The 21,823-nt window shown below is 46.4% G+C and overlaps 1 protein-coding gene across 1 annotated transcript; it reads right to left on the bottom strand.

Moving 5' to 3' along the window:
- Positions 1-650: 650 nt before the first annotated feature.
- On the bottom strand, positions 651-10,067 carry Ngdn (neuroguidin). Its single transcript, XM_057786210.1, has 11 exons — positions 9,968-10,067; positions 9,369-9,428; positions 8,665-8,736; positions 3,259-3,396; positions 2,961-3,045; positions 2,836-2,888; positions 2,548-2,671; positions 2,290-2,458; positions 1,463-1,619; positions 1,299-1,356; positions 651-774 (listed from the first exon to the last, which is right to left on the bottom strand). Exons 1-11 carry the CDS (start codon positions 9,977-9,979, stop codon positions 755-757), a joined length of 948 nt encoding a protein of 315 aa, XP_057642193.1. The 5' UTR covers positions 9,980-10,067; the 3' UTR covers positions 651-754.
- Between the last annotated feature and the right edge of the window lie 11,756 nt (positions 10,068-21,823).

Raw genomic sequence — 21,823 nt, forward strand, 5'->3', positions numbered from 1 at the left:
TCCCACCGACAGCACAGATCTGAGCCCAAGATGGGCTTGGCTCCAGTTCCTGTACGTTATTCATTCTCTTGGCTGTCACACTAGGAATTCTGTTCCCTACTTGCTGACATTCTCCTGCAAAGGGCTAGACTTTCCTGACCCAGGTAAACTGAGGAAGGAGAGGCAGAGGCTAGACCACAAGACTACATGGACTCTTCATCCCACCACTTCAGCTACAAATCATTCCAGCTCTTCTGGGCATGACATTTTAGAAAGAAGCATTCATAAAAATGGGGACAAGTAGAACTTGCTCACACAGAGCACAAGGCCTTTCAGTTTATCAAACAACCACAGGTTTCCTGAGCCACTAATGCCACCTGGTGGCCAAGATGGATAGAGCAATAAAACCTAAAACCAATGTTACTTTAGAATTCTAGACCTATCAAATTGTGCAGGAAGGTGGCCAACAGGGGTTAGGGAGAGCTGATTGTGGTATTCTACTGCTGTTTTTGTAAAATAATCAGTTCCCCATTTCTAGGAAAAATATACCACCAAAGGAAGCAAAGCAAACTTCTCCAACGTCCCCAGAACATGTTTGCTTTTCTGCTGCCAATCACTGGACGCACCCACACCCAGCAATTCCAGTCATACAACGCATGGCAAAGAGGGCTTTGATTTATAAGTAAAAGCCATTTTATTTAGTAAAGATCTTTCAACACTTCCAAGGCCATTTGCATATGGCGAAGCACCTGGGATGACAGAGTACAGAAGTGTGTCACCGGCGCCTCCGGAAACCTGAAATGGAAGGAAAACCGTGAATGACAAGGGACAGCTGGAGCACTGAAGGCCAGGAAAGGGGCAGCACTGTCCATCTGTCTAGGACCCACAGCAGGAATACAGTTAAGGCGAGCAGTCCCTTCAGGTCCCTCCACCCCACCCCAGACAGGGTTTCTCTGTGGAGCCCTGGCTGTTCTGGAACTCACTCTGTAGAACAGGCTGGCCTCAAACCCTGCCTCTGCCTCCTAAGTGCTGGGATTAAAGGTGTGCGCCACCACCGCCTGGCCAGGTGATGTTTTACGTATCTATTTACAGACACCTGGACGTGAGCTGTGGGGTCACAGAAGTATAATCCAGAGACAGAGACCCTTGTGAGGGACACGGATTTCAAGATTGGGAAAAATAAATAAATAAAAGCCCACCTAGAGAGAGTAATGACTAGTATGGAAGAAATAGGAGAGACCAGAGATGGCAGTTCCTGAGAGGTGGGATTCCAGCTCAGCCTCCCCACCCAGGCAGCTAACTCTGAGTGGCTCACTGACCTTTCTTCTTCCGGCCTTTCTTCGGCATCTTCTTGCGCTTTTTAGCAGGACCCCGGCCCTGGAGATGAGCGGAGTGAAGAAACGGTAGTTTTTCAGCACCGGTCCCTCTCAAGCTCACTGCACAAAGCCCCACAGCTGCCGGCACCACCGGGCCCCAGTCTCACCTCATCAAGATGGGGGGCCCCTTCTGTCAAAGCACTGATGTCGCTGAAGTGTGTGAGGGAGTGAAGCTGCGAGCTCATAACACTCGCTCGCTTTCGCCGTCCTTTCTCGCGCTTGCTCACACTTAAACGCACCATCATGCTCTCCTCATAGTTAATCCTGCCAGAAAGAGTTTCCAGAAGGTTCACACGAGGATAACCTGGGTCCCAGTATCTACTCATTCTCACTTCGAGTCCTCAGAACATTCACAGATAATACAGTATTTAGCTAAGGAGGAGTGTGGCATGCTTAGTACCAAACTTCTCACGGATCCTCCCGCAGCCCTAGGGATTAATCTATGGTCCAACCACACAATGACTTATCAGGGAAAATCCTCACATCTTGGCGCTGTGAAGCAGGGCTCCCTGAAAGGGCTCTACTGTAGAAACCATCAGCTACAAAGACGCTGCCCACTTGAAGCTAATGAGCCTGCATTCAGGTTGGTTGTTTTTCTATTGTTTTCCTGAATGCACAGAAGACTTCAGTACAACACAAAACCTGCCTTTTCTATGGCGGGGTAAGAACTGTGACGATGACAGCAGCAGCCTATTAAAGCCCTACCGTGAGAGTGAGCATATCCTTCACTATACAGCATTTGCTGGGGCCTAAGCAGGCAGTAGGAAACAGAACGATTTTAATAATTAAAACAAAACCAGCTTTTCCCCAGCTCTTATTTGTGCTTCAAACTCATCAATCTCCAACCGCCACCACAGGCTCTCACTCCATTTTCTATGTGACGCTGTGCCCCTGGGCCAGACTTGAAAGAATCCCCAACTGCCAGAGCTCAGACCTGTGCTGATCCTCTTGACTCTGGCGAGTGGCATGAGGGTGCCGGGAGTCTCGGATTTCCTCCGGGGCATCTGAGTACTGCTCCTTCAGCTCGCGGATCACAGAGCTGCTCAGCGCTCGCCGCTTCGCCCGGTCCAGGCGCTTTTGCTCGCGCTCTGCTTCTGTTTCATCTGAGACAAGAGTCCACAAGGGTTATTCTCGAGTCAGCGCAGGAAACAAACAAAACTCCCACCAGGGAGGCCACTGCCACAACTCATACCATAATGCACTGGGACCAGGCGTGGTGGGACGTATTTCTTGGATGAGCCCTTCACAGATTTCTTCCCTGAAGCCTCGGACTCGCCCTCCTCTGTGCCATCGTCCTCTTCATCCTCAGAGCTCAACTACAAAAGAAGAAGGGAAACATTTCTACAAACCAGAAGTTTTAATCAGACAAGTGAGAAGAAAAGGTCACCGCTGGAGCACCCCCTAAGAAGACAGAACCATGAACAAGGGAGAGGAGACCAGGGTCGCCACAGGGCTATTCTCAGGAGGATGCAAACCTTACCTTGCTTATCATATTGCTGGGATGAGGCTTAAATCGAAGTGGGTCACTTTCACCTGAAAGAGAAAGAGTTGGTAAGGTCTGGAACTCCATAATGACCCTGCCCTTTAGACGGCCGGCCCACTTACTGAGGCTGCCTGTCACCGCAGTCTTGACCAGTTTGTCAATCTGATACTTCAGTTTTTGGTCCAAGGGGCGAAGTTTTTCTAAAACCTACAATATGGGAATTTATAAAGATTACATTTTCTGCCCTAAATGAGGCACACACCAGGGTCCATCTGTTGTTCCAGAAAAGGCAATGAAAACACTCACAAGGGGGAGCAAATGCAGACAAGAGCACCCTTTCCTTAGTTAAACAGGAGCGCGACGGTGACAACCCTGGAGCAGGGCTTAGAAACGAGACTCCAATATGCAAAAGGCTCATACCGTGCGGATTTCCACCAGCCTCAAAACTGCGGGATGTCCCTGCAGAGATCCTCCCGAGGCTTTGTCCAGGATGAGGTGGCTGAGATCCATTAGGTACATGAGCAGCAGCTGGTCTTTCACTTCCAAGAAGCTCAGACCCTAACTCAAACACAACAGCAAGAGGCAGATTCTTAGTTTCAACCACAGGATCAGGAGGAGCACACAGGACAAATATCAGGATAATGTTTTTCCAAGCCCAACCTTTTCCCAATTAGTCCATTTAAGTATGTGATGTATTCCTTCTCATCTGCAATTTCTGGGTCACCCAGGGAGCTGCAGTCCAAATGCTGGGTGAGTATAAGGCTCATGCCTATAGCTTAGCACGTGGGAAGTTGAAGCAAGACTGCCACAGTTCAAAGGCAGTCAGAGCTATCAAGAATCCATTCTACGTATCCCAGGCTTGATGTGGGAGTCCCCTCTGTATGTCGTGAATAACACTGGTTAATAGAGAAGCTGTTTTGTGCCTTTTGCAGGGCAGAACAGTGCAAAGCAGGAATTCCAAGCAGATAGAGGAGGAGAGAGGAGATGAAGTCAAAGAGACGCCATGTCACTGAAGGAGACAGATGCCCAGGACCTTACCAGTAACCACGAGGCTCGTGGTAAAATACACAATAATGGAGATGAGTTCATTTAAGATATGAGCTAACTAACTAGCAATATGCTTAAGTGACTGGCCAAGCAGTGTTTTAATTAATACAGTTCTGTGTGATTATTTCAGGTCTCCGACAACCCCAGGCTGGCTTGGAGCTCTTGTGTGTAGCCAACGATGACCCTGAAATCACGAGCCCCTGCTTCAGCCCCCAAGTGCTGGGAAGGTGTTTGAACCACCACACCCACTATAACTCATGCTTTAAGTTGTGTATTGCTCTACCGTGGCAATGAAGTCTTGTGCCACCTTACCCCATCCCTGGCACACGAATCCACAATGCAAACGCTACCAGTCACTCAGCAGCCACCCCAGTCCAACTGTCAAAGTCCCAGAAACCCCTACTTTACTAACATCTCCAACACACTCTGAGAGTAGGGGCAAAACGCAGCGACAGGAAACCACGGACGGAAGGATAAAGCCTGGTGCTGTGCAGAAGACTGCAGACCACAGGGGGACAAGATGGCACACGGTCTCAGCGCGTGCTGCGAGCACCGAGGTGAAGCCCCAGGATAAGGGCTGGCTACCTGAGAAGCAGCTGCCCAAAGCTGCAGTCTCATGGCTGCTGACACCTGAGTCCACATGATTCTCTGGGAAGAGGACCATTGTGCTCTGCACCTCAGCAGAACCCTTGCCTCATCTTGCTGACAGACCCTCCCGTGGGAACCAAAAAAGCCTCTATATAATAACTGATTTTTAAATTATCCAAAATAATTACCAATTCTATCCCCATTACAATATGGATAAGACAAATGGTTTATATACATTGTCATGGAATTAAATCGTCAACAAAAGTTGTAAAAGTGGCTATAATTTGGCTCCAAGTGGGGTTGTGTGGTGCATATACTTTTTTAAAAAAATTATTACGTAGAATGTGTATGTGTATGTGAGCACTTGCATCCCACCCCACATGCATGGAGGTCAGAGGACAACTTGTGGAGTCAACTTTCTCCTTCCATCATCAGGTGGGCTTCAGGGAGGAGACGAGCCACCAAATTTGTGCACAAGTGCTATTACTTCTCAGCCATCTTGCCGGCTGCATGCATTTTTTATGCACTAAAAAAAACTTTGGAGAGATGAGGATAATAAACGGAGTGCTTGTACTATGAAAGGTACCTTCTCAACAAGCACGTATTACTCTATTAAAGGAAACAAAACGTGGGTGCAGCACTGCACGGGTAATTCCAACACCTGGAAAGTGGAAGCAGGAACTTCAGGAGTTCAAGACCAGCATCACAGCAAATTCCAGGCCAGCCCGGGCTACTTGAGAGATCATCTCAAAAATCCAGAAAGAGGCCGGGCGGTGGTGGTGCACGCCTTTAATCCCAGCACTCAGGAGGCAGAGGCAGGCGGATCTCTGGGAGTTCGAGGCCAGCCTGGTCTACAAGAGCTAGATCCAGGACAGGAACCAAAAAGCTACGGAGAAATCCTGTCTCGAAAATCAAAAAAAAAAATAAAATAAAAAATAAAAAAAATAAAAAAAATCCAGAAAGAGTGGGGGTGAAGGGTGCAACAAGCCTTTAATCCCAGCACTTGAGAAGACAAGGACAGGTGAGTCTTTGAGTTCGAGGCCACCCTGCTCTACAGGGCAAGTTCCAGGACAGCCAGAGCTACACAGAGAAACCCTGTCTTGAAAAACCAAAACAAGGGCTGGAGAGATGGCTCAGTGGTTAAGAGCACTGTTTGTTCTTCCAGAGGTCCTGAGTTCAATTCCCAGCAACCGCATGATGGCTCCAAACCATCTGTAATGAGATCTGGCGCCCTCCTCTGGCATGTGGGTGTACATGGAGGCAGAAAGTTGTATACATAATAAATAAATATATCTTAAAAAAAAAAAAGAAAAACCAAAACAAAAAACCCAAAACAAAACAAAAAACAGAAAGAAAAATAAACCAAGCACATACCCTATTTGTTGTCTCAAAATGGTAATTGTACTGCTTTAAAAAAAAATCTTTTTTGGGGGGGTGGGGGTGACTGGAGAGATAGCTCAGCACTTGGGTTAAGAGCACTGGCTGCACTTCCAGAGGACCTGGGTTTAATTACCAGCCCCAGCATGGCTGCTCAAATGGTCTGTATCTCCAGTTGCAGGGGATCAGACACCACACAGACATACATGCAGGCAAAACACAAATGCACACAAAGTGAAAATAAACAAGTCATTAAAATATTTTTCTGGGCTGGAGAGATGGCTCGGTGGTTAAGAGCATTGCCTGCTCTTCCAAAGGTCCTGAGTTCAATTCCGGCAACCACATGGTGGCTCACAACCATCTATCTGTAATGAGGTCTGGTCCCCTCTTCTGGCCTGCAGACATACACACAGACAAAATATTGTATGCATAATAAATAAATATTAAAAAAAAAATAAAAAATAAAAAAATAAAATATTTTTCTTTTTTTGTGCTAAATTATGTATCTTCCAAAGCTCCCCATATTAAAAGTGGGTGAGGGGCTGGAAGCCGTAGTCAGCAGCAGAGTACTTATCTAGAATGTGGAACAATTCAAAATCTCTAATTCCAAATGTTTTATATTTACAGCTAAAAAAAAAGCAAACATGTTGATTTTTCCAACAAAATATAGTAATATGGACAAGCATGGTTATTAAATACATTTACATTTGTAGCTATTAAATAAGACAAGGTCTTACACTTGCATAGAAATGATAATGACAGGGGGCTGGAGAGATGGCTCAGTGGTTAAGAGCATTGCCTGCTCTTCCAAAGGTCCTGAGTTCAATTCCCAGCAACCACATGGTGGCTCACAACCATATGTAATGAGGTCTGGTGCCCTCTTATGGCCTGCAGGCATACACACAAACAGAATATTGTATACATAATAAATAAATAAATAAATATTTAAAAAAATAAAAAAAAGAAGAAATGATAATGACAGTCCAAAGCCTGGGAAAATTTACTTCTGACAGGTTAAATGCTTTGACCCAAATTACATAGCAAGAGTAGACATGTTTGTCATATTCAGTGTAGTCAAACATTGGTTAAGTCACTTGAACTGAGACTGTATTCTCCTCATAAGTAAATAAATAACAGTATTTCTGTCCAGCCCTAAGAAAAATTTTGAAACACAAATAAGATAACATGAAAGTATTCTATAACCTGTAAGGAACTTTATAAATGTACTGGTCATAAAAGCTAAGTTAATACAAGTAAACAAACATATACTGAAGTATGCTAGAAGCCTAGCTAGCACCAAAACACAGCAGAGAATCGTACCAGGAAAAGACAGGCGAGAACACCAACTGGGTTCTTCTAAGCACTGTCATCACAGCAAGACCCTATCAACAGCCCAAACTAACAAAGCAGACAGCGCAACTGCCCAGTTCAAGCATGTAAAAACATTGAGCATCACCCTCTGCTGACAGCAATAATGTACTATAAAATTCTGATTTCTTCCTCTTGAAACCAGCTATTTCACTGCACATCAGGGAACCTACAACCCTAGCATTTGAAAGGTGGAAGGTCATGAGTTCAAAGCCAGCCTGTGTTTCATAGCAAAGTCCTGCCTAAACAAATGGATGCTTGCACTGGCAGAGACCCAAATCAGACACAGTTCTTCCTAACATTTATGCCAATGATAAATTTTAATTTACAAATCTAGAGTAAGAGATTAACAATAACTAGCAATATTGATAATTGTTAACTATATATTAAAAAATGCCGGCGGTGGTGGCACACGCCTTTAATCCCAGCACTCGGGAGGCAGAGGCAGGCGGATCTCTGTGAGTTCGAGACCAGCCTGGTCTACAAGAGCTAGTTCCGGGACAGGCTCCAAAACCACAGAGAAACTCTGTCTCAAAAAAAAAAAAACCAAGCCGGGCGATGGTGGCGCACGCCTTTAATCCCAGCACTTGGGAGGCAGAGGCAGGCGGATCTCTGTGAGTTCGAGACCAGCCTGGTCTACAGAGCTAGTTCCAGGACAGGCTCCAAAGCCACAGAGAAACCCTGTCTCGAAAAAACCAAAAAAAAAAAAAAAAAAAAAACCAAAAAAAAAAAAAAAAGCTATTTACAACTTAAGAGGTGCCAGGCGGTGGTGGCGTGCACCTTTAAGCCCAGCACTTGGTAGACAGAGGCAGGCGGATCTTTGTGAGTTCAAGGCCAGCCTGGTTACAAGAGCTAGTTCCAGGACAGGCTCCAAAGCTAAAGCAAAACCCTGCCTTGAAAATCCAAAATAAATAAATAAATAAATAAACTTAAGAGGTGTAACTGAAATTTTACACTGCAATCGTGAGTATCCCTGACTCATATTTATCCTTCAAAACCCTGCTCCTCTGAGCCACCTTTTTGGACTCTGCTTGGCTGGCACATCCGCGCTTATGGCTTCTGTAAAATGATGCCACACTCACACCTGGCCCTCTGCTCTGCGTTCGCACACGCATGGAAACCACACATTACTCCTCTTGTACGAAGTCCTAACACTTAGGACACATGCCACACAACAAATCTTCAGAAAAAACAAAAAACAAAACACCGAGCACATATGAGGGGTACTCCCTCTTCAAGTACCTTTAAAAAAAAAAGATTTGCGTGTGTGTGTGTGTGTGTGTGTGTGTATACATGCCACATGTGTAGGGTGCCTTTGGAGGCCAAAAGACATAGGGAGTCCCCTGGAGCTGGAGCTCTGAGCTACACAACTCGAGTGCTGGGAACCAGAGTGGCAAGCTGTCATCCCCTGAGCCGCCGCTCCAGCCCCTCTTCAATAACTCTTACCTTCTCTGTAGAATATGCTCCAGCTTGGACTTTTTTTGTCAGGGCTTGTACCTGTGCAGTTACAGCCATTACCTGAAATTAACCAAACGAAATTCAAATTGTGAGCAGTGAAGGATAAATGCCACCTAAACTTTATCTAAAATGTTGGTGCTCAACTCAGGGTTTCTAACAGGTCCCTAAAGGAAAACTTCACGTTGCTTTCTAAAGCTGGGAGAGTGGATCGTTAAGAAACCAAAGGGGATGAGGAGAGAAGAAGGGCAATGGTGGTGAGTGTAATCTTTTTTTCAAGACAGGATTTCTCTGTGTAGCCCTGCATGTTTTGGAACTCACTTTACAGACCAGGTTGATCTCGAACTCACTGAGAGGCACCTGTCTCTGTCCCTGAGTGCCGAGTTTAGAGGCGTGGGCCATCACACACGAAGGCTGAGGAGTGTAATTCTATCTGCACCAACACATCGAACTATGTAAACGCATAGTAAGTGGTACTTAAGAGTGATACGTCACCATTGGCAACATCTGTTTTCTTGTGTGTGTGTGTGTGTTAACAGGAGTTTGGGTGCAGAAATGAATTACCTTGAAAGGCTTTTATTTGACACTTAACGTACTTATGTAGTATTCAAATATCTGTCCCTAAATCATCAACGTATGTGGATCAGACACAGCTAATCCCCGAGGAATTTATTTTAAAAGGAGACACAACTCACCTGCTCCTGGAGGTTTTTCAAAAGTGTCACCGAACTCGATACGTCTGACTCCAGCACTTCCTAGATTGACAGGAGGAGACAGGAAAAGATGGCCAAGTTCTTACTTTAGGCGATGAGATGGCAGAACGCACTGCCTACTAAATTCCCTCCTTTCCTTCAGTATGTTCGAGACGTGGAGCCGTCCTTCCCGGGTACAGGCAGCCTCGGCTCAAAGCCAGTCCTCCCACCACACTGCCCTTTACTGGAAGACCGGAGACTTCGGAGCTAAACCTCACGGATGCTTTACTGCACATGACCGCTATCCTAATGTTCTCGTAACATTCTCCCACCACAAAGCGGGATCCCGGCCCGCCCTGGTCGAGAAAGCTCATTTTGAAGGGTAATTTTGTGTTAGCTTCTTTTCCGGAACCAGCCAACATGCAGCGTCCACCCCGCCTCTCTCTCATCTGACTTATAACACTGCCGTGTCAGGGCGAGCACATCCCTGAGACAGTTCCCATCACCACTCTTGCACGGTGACAACGGTTTGCCTCGATCAGAAGCGGGCGAAAAGAAGCGCCCACAGTAGCTACGGGAGGAAGCAACGAGACAGCACTCACCGGGGCCGCCATCTTTGCAGAGCCCACCCTTTCCGGGGCCGAACTTCCTGGGCGCTAACGTGAGTTCATAAATTTGATAGACAACCACTGCTTATAAATTTCAGCCAATGGAAATAGGAGATCTTTCATTTCCGCTAAACAGATGGGCCGGATTTCATCTAACCAATGGGCTAAAGAAATTGACTAAAGTCGTCAGACGCAGAGGCGAGCTAAAGGCACCCAAGATAGGCTGGGGCAGAAACACGTGATTCGTGGTTTACCGAGAATGATTGAAGCCACCTCCAATAAAGGTTGCGTAAATGATTGGATTGGCAGCTAAAGCAACTAATGGAAAAAAAAAGAAGTTAGCTGAGCGACCCGAGAGCTGATTGGCTCCCGGATGCCGCAATGCCAGTCTTTCCACGGTGTTTTCCGTGTAGTACCCAGAACGGCCACTGGGTGGCGGCCTGTGGCTTTGCCCGGCGGCGGCCGCCGTTGCCCCCTGAACGTGCAAGCGTCCCCTTCCTGCGTCTGTGATCTGTCCTTGTAGGACAATGAAGCCCTCTTCATCCATGAATCGGACGGCTGGGATAGAGGAGCCCGGAGCCACGGTTCAGACTGCCGGCTGCATCACTGGCCCGTCCTCTTCGTGTGCACGCAGGACGCTGCGCAAAGGCTGCAGTGCGCCATGCCCTCCTCCTTAGGGAAAACAAGACAGCTGTTTTGACAAACAAAACGGGTCAATCTGAAAGCCTTCCTTCCTCCTGGCTCCACTGCAGAAATGGTTCAAACCCAGGCTGCGCATATTTCCTTTGCCCCCCCCCCCCAATCTTTTCTCAGTATCTTCCAACATCCGCGCCCCCTCCCCTCTCAGGATAAGGTACGAGAAGGGAGGTGCTGGCCTTGAATTTTTCCGTCAAAACTGAAAAGACCTCAGACTGGAAATCTAGTCTGAGGTGAGGCTGTCACCTTTAATCCCAGCTCTCTGTAGTCAACAGAAAAACAAATCTCCGTGGATTCGAAGCCAGTTTGGTCTACATTGTGAGGCCTTGTTCTCAATTAAACAACAACACAGGGCCGGAGCCCTCGCTCAATGGTAAGAGAACATACTATTCTTGCAGAGGACCAGAGTTCCATTCCCGGGACCCACACCAGGCAGCTCACAATCACCTGGAACTCCAGTTCCAGGGGAATCTCAGACCCTTCCTTACACACACACACACAACCTGAGCACACATAAGTGATTTTTTTTTTTAATCAAAAAAGAATAGCCCTCTTGTGTTTCTCATTCTGGATGGAATATCCTCATTTCCACATTTGGGAATTTCATCAAATGGGACAGAGGATTTGCCTCTGATATTAATTACAGTATAAGGTTCCCTGGGAGGCTCGGGCACTGTAACAGCCTACTTAGTCAAATTAAGAGTTTTTGTATTGTCTTTGTCTTTTCGAAAATGGATTTGTGTGTGGTGCACATGGGGAGGTCTTCAGAAGATAACAAATGGGAGTTGGATCTCCTTCCACCATATGGTCCTGGAAATAGAATTGAGTTGGTCAGTGTAGTGGGCAAGAGCACTTTTTATATGTCAATCGGGATTTGCTTGTTTGTTTTGATTTGTATGTGTTATTAATAACCTATTACAATATCCAAGAAAATAAATAATACTGCCTTATTTTTGTCATTAAAATACCAAGCGCCTGTGTGTCACAAGAAAAATTAGAGTTAAGAATACAATAAATCAGCTGGGCGGTGGTGGCGCACGCCTTTAATCCCAGCACTGGGAGGCAGAGGCAGGCAGATCTCTAGGAGTTCGAGGCCAGCCTGGTCTACAAGAGCTAGTTCCAGGACAGGAACCAAAAAGCTACGGAGAAACCCTGTCTCGAAAATCCAAAAAAAAAAAAAAAATACAATAAATCTTTATAAAGTTATCTCAGATTCAACTAGCAAGCAAGAAACACGGGGTCATGAAAGTTGAAGTTTTTGTCTTTTGTTTCTTTTAACAGCTCCATATACTAGTAAGTACTTATAAAATTTACAAGTATATACTGAGCAACGACACATGTTTTTAAGAATATAAATTTAATTGTGATTTTAATTGTTAGCATTTCTTTGTCATTTTTGAAAATTTCATGTGTGTACATATTTACATCATTTCTACCCCACATTTTCCTTCCTCCAGTTCCTCCTGAGTCCTCCCCTCTCTCAACTTAATGCTTTCTTCTTATTGTTTTACACACACACACACACACACACACACACACGACTATGTATGTATCTATGTAAATTGTATAGATACAAGTGTATAGGTAGATACATATGTATCTATAAATGCACCATACTGAGTTCATTCAGTTTTGCTTCTTTTTTGTTTGTTTGGTTTTGATTTTTGACTTTGTTTTGTTTTGGGTTTATTTGGTTTTGATTTTTCGAGACAAAGTTTCTCTGTGTAGCCCTGGCTGTACTGAAACTCTCTCTGTAAACTCACAGAGCTCTGCCTGCCTCTGCCTCCTAAGAGTTGGAATTAAAGTAATGCACCAGGGCTAGAGAGATGGCTCGGAGGTTAAGAGCATTGCCTGCCCTTCCAAAGGTCCTGAGTTCAGTTCCCAGCAATAACATGGTGGCTCACAACCATCTGTAATGGGGTCTGGTGCCCTCTTCTGGCCTGCAGGCATACACACAGACAGAATATTGTATACATAATAAATAAATTAAATATATTTTTTTAAAAAAAAAGCCGTGCTGTGGTGGCACACGTCTTTAATCCCAGCACTTGGGAGGTAGAGGCAGGCGGATCTCTGTGAGTTCGAGACCAGCCTGGTCTACAAGAGCTAGTTCCAGGACAGGCTCCAAAACCACAGAGAAACCCTGTCTCGAAAAACCAAAAATAAATAAATAAATAAAATAAAGTAATGCACCAACACCACCTATCTGGAAAAAGTATTTTTACCAACCAGTTAGATCCAATTAATTGATTTTTGTTGGCTTTAATTATGTCCTTGAGACTTTCTGCTTCTGAGATCTATCATTTAGTAGAGGGAAGTTGAAATCATCAACTATGATAGTGAAGGTGGATTTATTTAGATCTCCTTGAATTTCTGGAAGTTTTAGCATTATGTATTTTGACCTTTTCTTGTTAGGTGCTAACACTCCAAAGGGAACAAGAGATGGTTCGTTCTGGAACCATTATGAGTGACTGATCTGGGAACATGGATTCAGGTTACCCCCATACTGTGTTTCAACACAATAATAGTTATAATGACAGAACAAAAGGAAATCACGAATCAGGACACTCTTAAGTCCATTGCTAAGACCCCAGGGTAGGCAGACCCAGAAAGAAGCCTCAGCGTGGGCGGCAGATAGTCTCAGCTCCGGGTTGGTGGAAACTGTATTCCAACAGATGTCATCAGAGAGTCATAAGGATGCTAGACCAGACTCGGAAGTGAGCTACGAATGGCTATTAATAGAACTAATGATAGGCAAGATAAGTCGGCTCTAGACCTGCAGCATTCCAAACTCTCCCCAAACACGGAACTTCTGATCAGTTCATCAGCCTAGCAGGATGTGTGGCGCAGGTGAGGCTGTTTCCTGGCGCTGCAGCTGCCAAGAGTAGGTAGTGTGTCTTCTGCGGGAATTGACCTTTTTGTTGTTGTCAAATGTCACTCTTTACCCCGAAGAGTTTTCTTTCCTTCAAGGTCCCTGTGGTCTAAAATCAACATGGTTACTCCATCTCTGTTTTGATCGGTGTTAGTATGGTTTATTTTTCTTCATCCTTTTTTCCCCCTTTATTTCTGCCTAAACTGATCTTGAATTCTGGATCTTTTCCCTTCAGTTTCTACCTCCTGAAAACCAGGATTATCGGCACACCCCATCGCACCCAGGCCCGTCCTTTCACTTTGGGTTTATCTGTGTCTTTAGATTTAAGAGAAATTTCTTATTTGTTTTAAAGATTTTATTTTTAGTTACGTATTTATTTTACATGTATGGGAGTTTTGCCTGCATGGATGTCTGTGTACCAGGTGCATTCAGTGCCTGTGGAGGACAGAGGGGACATCAGATTTTCTTGAACTGGACTTACAGATGGTTGTGAGCTGCCACACTGGTGCTAGGAATCAAACCTGGCTCCTCTGGAAGAGCTGCCAGTGATCTAGCCTCTCGGCCACTTCTCCAGTCCCCCTATTTATTTATTTATTTATTTATTTATTATTTTTTTGGTTTTTCAAGACAGGGTTTCTCTGTAGCTTTGGTGCCCGTCCCAGAACTAGCTCTTGTAGACCAGGCTGGCCTCGAACTCCCAGAGATCTGCCTACCTCTGCCTCCCGAGTGCTGGGATTAAAGGCGTGCGCCACCACCGCCCGGCCCAGTCCCCCTTTTTAAAAACAAGTTTTTCTTTTTTTTCTTTTTCTTTTTCTTTCTTTCTTTCTTTTTTTGTTTTGTTTTGTTTTGGTTTTCCAGACAGGATTTCTCTGTGTAACAGTCCTAGCTATTCTGAAACTCACTCTGTAGGCCAGGGTAGCCTCAAACTCACAAGAGATCCACCTACCTCTGCCTCCTGAGTGCTGAGATTAAAGGCGTGTGTCACCACCACCCAGCTCAAAAACAAGTTTCTTATAAAAACATATACTGGAATATAGGGTTCCTCAATTTCTTCATCTCTTTCTGTGTCTTGACCAAAAGTCACAGTTTCCAAAACCTCTTTTTATTAGTACTTCCCCATTTTTCCCAGTGTGTATATGTCTGTGGTGTGTGTGTCTGTGTGTGTGTCTGTGTGAGTGTATGAGCACTTTTGCACAGGGGTATGCACAGACCTGAGGTTGACATCTGGACTGTTTCCTAGCTGCTCTCCACCATGTTCACTGAGGCAGGGTCTCTTAATTGAGCCCAGAGCTCATTTGCAGCATCTTGACACAAATAGTCAGCTTGCTCTAGGAATTCCCTGTCCTGGGCTTTCAAACTCTGTAGTGACACGCGGGTCACTACACCTGCCTGCTTTTACATAGGTTCTGAGGATTCAAAGTCTAGCCCTCATGCTTGGTCCACTGAGCTATACCCCCAGCATGGAGCCCCTTCTATTAATCCTCTTTTTTTAGTTCTTAGTGCAACATTTGAAGTTATACAAAGTGCACGATTGTAGCAGTGCGGGAATGGTGTCTATATCTAACAGTCACTAAAGGGATAGGTGATGCTCTCCAGCATTCCTCTCAGATGTGCCTCTCTTGAAACACCCTGGAGACACAGACACAGTGTGACTGAGCAGAGCTGAGCTCTCACCAAAGTTTCCTTTTATTGCTTTTCTGTGTCTCACAGATTGGTGGTAGCAGACCAGAAGCCACTTTAATGATGAGCCACAGACCTGAGCTTGGACAGGCAGGCAGAAGTTCTGTTGTAACCAGAGCATGGGAGAGCCCAAGCTAGCACTGGTATTGCTGTAGGCAGATCTGATCTGCAGGTGAGAAAGGGGACAGGATGCAATCTGTCAACGCAAGGAATGCCCTTAACTGCTAACTAGAGGAACCCATAACTTCCTATGGAGACAACCTAGAGCTCAGGAAGTTCCCTGAGTGACGCAGTGTAAACAGTCAAGCTTCATCCCAGCGTGTTATTGTGGAGCCCTAGCTGTCCTGGAACTCGCTTTGTAGACCAGGCTGGCCCCAAACTCACAGAGATCGGCCTGCCTCTGCCTCCCGAGTGCATCACTGCCCAGTTTGAGTGTTCTGAGAACTGATTATCCTTGAGTCTTTGGATCTTTGACAACTGCTCAAATGCAAGTGACTATTAGATATCTTCCTGGAGCATCATGACAGGAGAAGCCCCTCAAAAAGCATAAAGAACTTTTACTTTTGTTTCTTCTATTTAAAAGCCATTTCATGCCATACAGGGTGGCACGTGTCTGTAGGTCCAGCTACTTTGGAGGCTGATTTAAGATCTCTTGAGGTAGGAACTCAAGGCCAGCCTGGGTAACACAATGAGACCCCAACTGAAAACAAAGCAACGGAGACATCAGGTTCAGACGGACACATTGAACTGCTAACCACGCCTCCTTTGGAATGGCACAGTGGAAAGGCTTGACTTCTCTGCATCTGAAATCCATTCACTTGGGAAATTAGCACTGGTTTTATGATTTGAGAAAAAGTAACGAAGGTGTGAAGGAAGGAGGAAGGGAGAGACAGAGGAGAAACGAAGATCAAGGGAAAGACAAAGAAATGCAAGCTGTGCCCTCTTCTCCATCCAATCCCGGATAAGGTCTGGGGAATCCCATCTATGTCCCATCAGGCAGCAGCTCGCAGTGTCACAAGGACAGCAGCTGCTGGCCTTCTTTGGTACCTTATTCATCATGCATTTATTTTATTGAGATTTGTCAGAGGCAAAAGAGCTCCAGATAAAGTACAAGCAACATCTTTTTTTCATTAAAAAACAAACAACCCCACCCCCCACCCCAAAACAGTGAGTAACACTTAAGGGTACTGAAGGCGAGAGGGAAAATGCAAAAGGGCAAAATGGACAAAGACAAGAGTAGTTCCAAGGGAAACTCAGCAAGTCCCTGGCCTGCCCATAAGACGTGCAGCCTGCTACTCCCCAACTAATCCTACCCAGAAGACATGCAGTCTGCTGCCCCTCGTCTAATCCTACCCGGAAGACATGCAGCCTGTTGCTCCTGTCTAATCTTACGGGATCTAGTCCTGTAGAGTTTAGGCCCCAAGACTTGACACAGAAGTCACTGTCCTGGGTCTTTGTCACAGCACTGGCCAGCAGCTGGGGACACCCAGTCCCTTAAAGACCCCTCCTCAGGCTCACCTGCCAGGAGCCCCCCCCCTCCCCCCCCGCTTTCCCGCCCTTCATCAAAGCCACTTCTGCACTGCTGCTTCCGTGCTTAGGGTTCCAGTCATCTTGCTGATTAGCTTGCCCCCAACACTGTTTCCACATTGAAGATGGGTTTATTTACTGATGTGAGGACTCAGCATAGGCTTGGACCTCTACCCCTCTTCATGTGGGCTGTTGCCATGTCTAGAGGGGTGTCCAATGACCTTCCAACCCCTCCCACCATCTTTCTACCCTCTTCTCTAGTGACACTACCCAGAAGGCAGAACGACATTGCATTCTGCTGCTCACAACACAACTGCTAATTCTAGCCAAGGGCGTGGGGGAAAGACAGCACCCAGAGGCCTGTGGCTGCTCTGCCGGGAGGGCTAGGGGCTAATAATAGGCAGGGAGATTAGGAAAGGATTTGAAGTGCTTCATTATCTCACAGGAATGGCCTTCAAGAGCCTTTCCCAAGCTTCCCCGAGAGCTGTGCCACCCCCTGGTCCTGTGTGTCTGAGGACCACTGTCGCTTCGTCCTTATCTGCTCCACCCCCACGGGCTCCTGGACCTCCACCCCAAGTTTTCTTTCCGCGTCTGGTTTCTTCTCTGCTTCTCTTCCTCCATGCACTTCCTTCCACTGCTTCCCACAAGTCTTCCCGTTCCTGGTGTCTTTTGTTCCCACGTCCGTCCAGCCAATTCCGGCTCCCCCTGTTCCACCTTCTTTCCTCCCTGAGCGTCACTGTTTCCAGCTGTGACTCCGACCTTTGTGCCCCTCCCTAACACGTGTGTGCCAAGTCCGTGCCCACTCTTCCTCTCCTCTGCCTCCTGTTACAGTAGAGCTGACTAAACACAGGTAGCAGAGTCTGAGGTGGGGTTCATGAGCTCCACTTCCTCAACATCTTGCAATCGGTGCCATGACACCAGGCATAGGAACACCTTTGAGCACAAGACTCGGGACATGGCTGACTGGGGAGGAGCCTCGTGGAGCCCAGCCATGGCTATTCTTAGAAACCCAGCACCACAAAAGGGCCTTTGCTTTGTTTCATTCCACCCCCACAGAGTTGCTCTTGGCAGCCAAGACCGTAATCTCATAGATGAGGGGCCCAGCACGGGCCCCTTGCACAAGCCCAACCCTTCTTCCTGGTTTCTCTCCACCACGAGGCACTGCCCTTGGGGAAGGTCACCTCCTCTGTGACAAACACACACAGTGGCAAAACTCTGACACTCTCTCTACAGTCTTGGCCTATCTTCGACCCCAGTTGGGCTTACCTTTGGCAGCCTCACCCTTACAACTTAGCAGATGGCCTCATTGGCTCCTCTCTCCCACTCTCCAGAAAAAGCAACCACCATATTCTCCATTTCTTTTCTCTTTCTTCTTGCTCAGAATGAGTCAGCTCTTCTAGCCTAGTGAGTTCTGAGCCCTTTTATAAAGCCTCATCTCTTTGAACTTCAGGGAGTCTGCCCAGCTCTGAGTTCTGTCTGCAGGTCCAAGCGTCTCTAACCAAGACTGTCTGCAGCTCCTGAAAGGGAGGCATCCACAAGGAAACAGCAGCCAGACTCTAAGGTCCCTTCTTCCAAATGTGACTTGGGAGCCTCAGATCAGGGAGTGACTTACTGTCTTCTCCCATGTTCAGAAAAGCCGGTATGTTTCTAATTCTTGTTCAGAAATGTGGACTCTCAGTGGCGGGCTACATGTCTGTACAGTACAGGAACATCAGAGAACATTCTACCAAGTTCTTAGAGAAGAGCAAGGGCCCATCCCAAAGATCAGGAAGTTAGTCCAGGCCTGGGCTATAAGCTGAACTTCTAGACCTATAAACATTGTAATTCTAGAATAATTCACAGACAACAAAGCCTGAGCAAAGGCTAACCCTGGGTCTCTGGACACAGCTTATTTCCAGGCCTCTATGTACTTTCCACTCTGCCTTGAGAGCAGAGAGTTCTGGAGGCTGAGGTAGTTGGCAGGCCGATCAATGAGAGCTGAAGACAGAGCTAGGGCTGCAGCAAGCTCCCTTCCATGGACCTGTGGAAGTCAGGAAGGAGCCCCGGGGCCTTTGCATCTGCAAGTCCAGCTTGTGTTCTCTGAGCAGTTACAAGTCACCCTCCTAGGTTCCAGAAAGAGAGCTGGAAACGAGAAAACAGTAGCAGAGAAGACAAAAGGGAACAAAGCAAGGACATGGTTCTTCACCCCCTGCTCCACGTGCTCAGGGCTGCCTTATCTTCAACAAAATAAACCATGCAGTCTGGCCTGCTTCCCTTTGGTCGATGTTTAGTCTCATTCTTCCCATTGCCAAATTACTCAGCTGAAAGGCGTAACCCCCACGGCCCACACTTCCTATCCTTCTTCTTAACCTCATCTACACCATCCTTCTTCTTAATTAAATCCCAGCAGCCAGGCTCTGCCCTGTGGCTGCCCGGAAGCTGCTTCCTGAAGAGGAACCAAGTTCTCTTCTCTGTCCTTCAGTCACTTGGCCTTTCTTTGGAATCTGACACTACCGGCCACCTGCTCCTCTTGAAATACTTCTGGGATTTCTAGGAAACTTCTCTCTCCTTATTCTCTTTGGCTCTTTTTTTCTCTTCCCAATCTTTCGTGTGTGTGGTGTATGTGTATATAACATGTGTAAACATTCTAATCTTTAGTGTGTGTGTCTGTACATACAAGACATGTGTAAATACTCTAATCTTTAATGTGTGTGAACATATATGACGTGTAAACACTCAGTCTTTAGTGTGTTATGTACATACATGACGTGTGTAAACATTCTAATCTTGTGTGTGTGCGTGCACATGCATGATATGTGTAGATATTCCAATCTGTAGTGTGTGTGTCTGTTTGTGTGTGTACCAGCATGATGTGTATAAACATTCTCATGCCACAGTACACATTTTCAGACTTGGTTCCTTTCTTCCACATAACTTTGAGGCAAGGCCTTTTTTCTGCTCTACTGCATTTTCCAGTCTGCCTGGTCCCAATAATTCTCCTTTCTTCCCCTCCCATTTTGCATTAGGACTGCTGGGATTACATATGTTTTTTTTACCACACCCAGCATTTTTTTTAAAGATTTTTTTTTAAGATTTATTGATTTATTATGTATACAGTATTCTCAGTATTCTGTCTGCATGTATGCCTGCAGGTCAGAAGAGGGCACCGGATCTCATTACAGATGGTTGTGAGCCACCATGCGGTTGCTGGGAATTGAACACAGGACCTTTGGAAGAGCAGACAATACTCTTAACTGCTGAGCCATCTCTCCAGCCCCCTAAAGATTTATTTTTATGTTAGGGCTGTGTGTGTGTCCTGCTCGCATGTCAGTGCACCACAGGCAGGAGTGCCCATGAAGGCCAGAAGAGGGCGATGGTCGCTGGAAATGAAGCTATCAATGGTTGTGAGCGGCCATGTGGGTGTTGGGAGCGGAACCTGAGTCCTCGGCAAGAGCATCACGGAGCCATCTCTCTAGCCCACACCCACCTTTTTAGAGTGGGTTCTGGGTTCAAGCACAGGTCATCAGACGTCATAGTAGGTACTTTTGCTCACTGGGCCATCTTCCGTTCTCTGCGGGCTTCTTTCCTTTCCTTCTTCCTTTGGCCATGCTGTCTCTCCAGTCTTTCCTCTGGTCTCCAAGCTCATGGCTTCTTACAGCACCACAAGGTTGCCAGTTTTCACCCACCAGCCCTATCAGCCAGCCCACAATTCTCGCCTTGCTCACTCACACCGAGTCTCTACCCTGCCGGTCTGGAGACTTGCCTCCTTTGTACCCAGACTTTGCTGACTCCCCACAGTCATGATTTCTCCTTCCCAGCTTCCCAGAGCGGGTCTGTACAGGGCATTTTATCCCCTCCGTGGGAATGCCTCCCAGTCTGCTCGCTTCCTTTTCCTACCTCTCCAACCTCTGCTGCCGTCTCCTTGCCTCTAGCCAATCCCCTCTCGGTACCCAGCAGGCCCCTCAAGCTGTGCTTTCAAACTATCACACTGCCTGCCATAGTCTAGAGCTGCAGCCACTCTCCATTGCTCCCACAACAGCTTCCATTTTGCAGGTCTGAGAAATATGGCAGATCAGTAGAAAGCACTTCGAACGAAGTGGTCCCGAGCTTGAATCCTAATGCCACATTCCCTGCTTGACTTTGGGCAAACGCCTTATTCCCTCTGAACCCCACTGCTTATGCACAAACTGTAATTTGAGTTGCAAAACGTTGTATTGACTGAGGTGTGTCTAACTCTGTGCAGAGAGGTACTCATATATAGACCGTGGGGCCTCATGTCTTTTTCTTTCCTCCTGACATCGCCCAAACCACATAGCAAAAGAGGTTTCCCTAGAGTCCTTTCTAGCTCACCGCGTCATTCCCCATCCACATTTTAGGCCATACTGATTCTCACAGCTGGGAGCACAGCTGGCCGCACAATGCTTCCAAAGGCCTCTCCTCCTTTTAAACTCCAGGTCCATGTTCCCACCTTAAAACTCTGTCAGCCCCCATAGAGCAAGGAGGTTTTCAGCCCCCGGGTGGTTCTAGATCCAGACCCTGTTTTGTAACAGGTGGTTGTGAGCTGCATTGTGGGTTCTAGGATTTGAACCCAGGTCCTCTGGAAGAGCCTCCAGTGTTCTTAACATCTCTCTGCTCACCTCCCTCTCTCTTTCTCTATTTGAGTCAGGGTCTCTCTTGTTAGCCCAGGCTGTCATAGAACTCACTGTGCAAACCAGGCTGGCCTTGAACTCATAGAAATCTACCTATCTCTGCCTCCTGAGTGCTAGGATTGACATGTACCACCACATGTCAATAGGTCCAGATCTCCCTTTTTTGAAGAAAGGTTTATTTACTTTTGTTTTATGTATGTGGATATTTGCCTGCATGGATGCATGTTCATTATGTGTATTCCTGATTCCCATGGAAGCCAGAAGAGGGCATTGGATCCCTTGGAATTGGAATTACAGAGGGTTATAAAATGTCATGTGGGTTCTGGGAAACAAATCCAGGTCTTCTGCAAGAGTAGCAAGTGTTCTTAACCAGTGAGCCATCTCTCCAGCCCCATCTTTTTTGTTGTTGTTGTGTTTTGTTTTTTTTTGTTTTGTTTTGTTTTTTGT

This window comes from Chionomys nivalis, chromosome 12 (genome assembly GCF_950005125.1).
Source record: "Chionomys nivalis chromosome 12, mChiNiv1.1, whole genome shotgun sequence".
Taxonomy (NCBI): Eukaryota; Metazoa; Chordata; class Mammalia; order Rodentia; family Cricetidae; genus Chionomys; species Chionomys nivalis.

Coding starts and splice junctions, on each gene's coding strand:
- Ngdn (XM_057786210.1), bottom strand. Junction 2,889..2,960: donor TGCGGTGACAGGCAGCCTCA/GTAAGTGGGCCG, acceptor TTTCTCTTTCAG/GTGAAAGTGACCCACTTCGA. Junction 1,620..2,289: donor AGTCAAGAGGATCAGCACAG/GTCTGAGCTCTG, acceptor TCTTTCTGGCAG/GATTAACTATGAGGAGAGCA.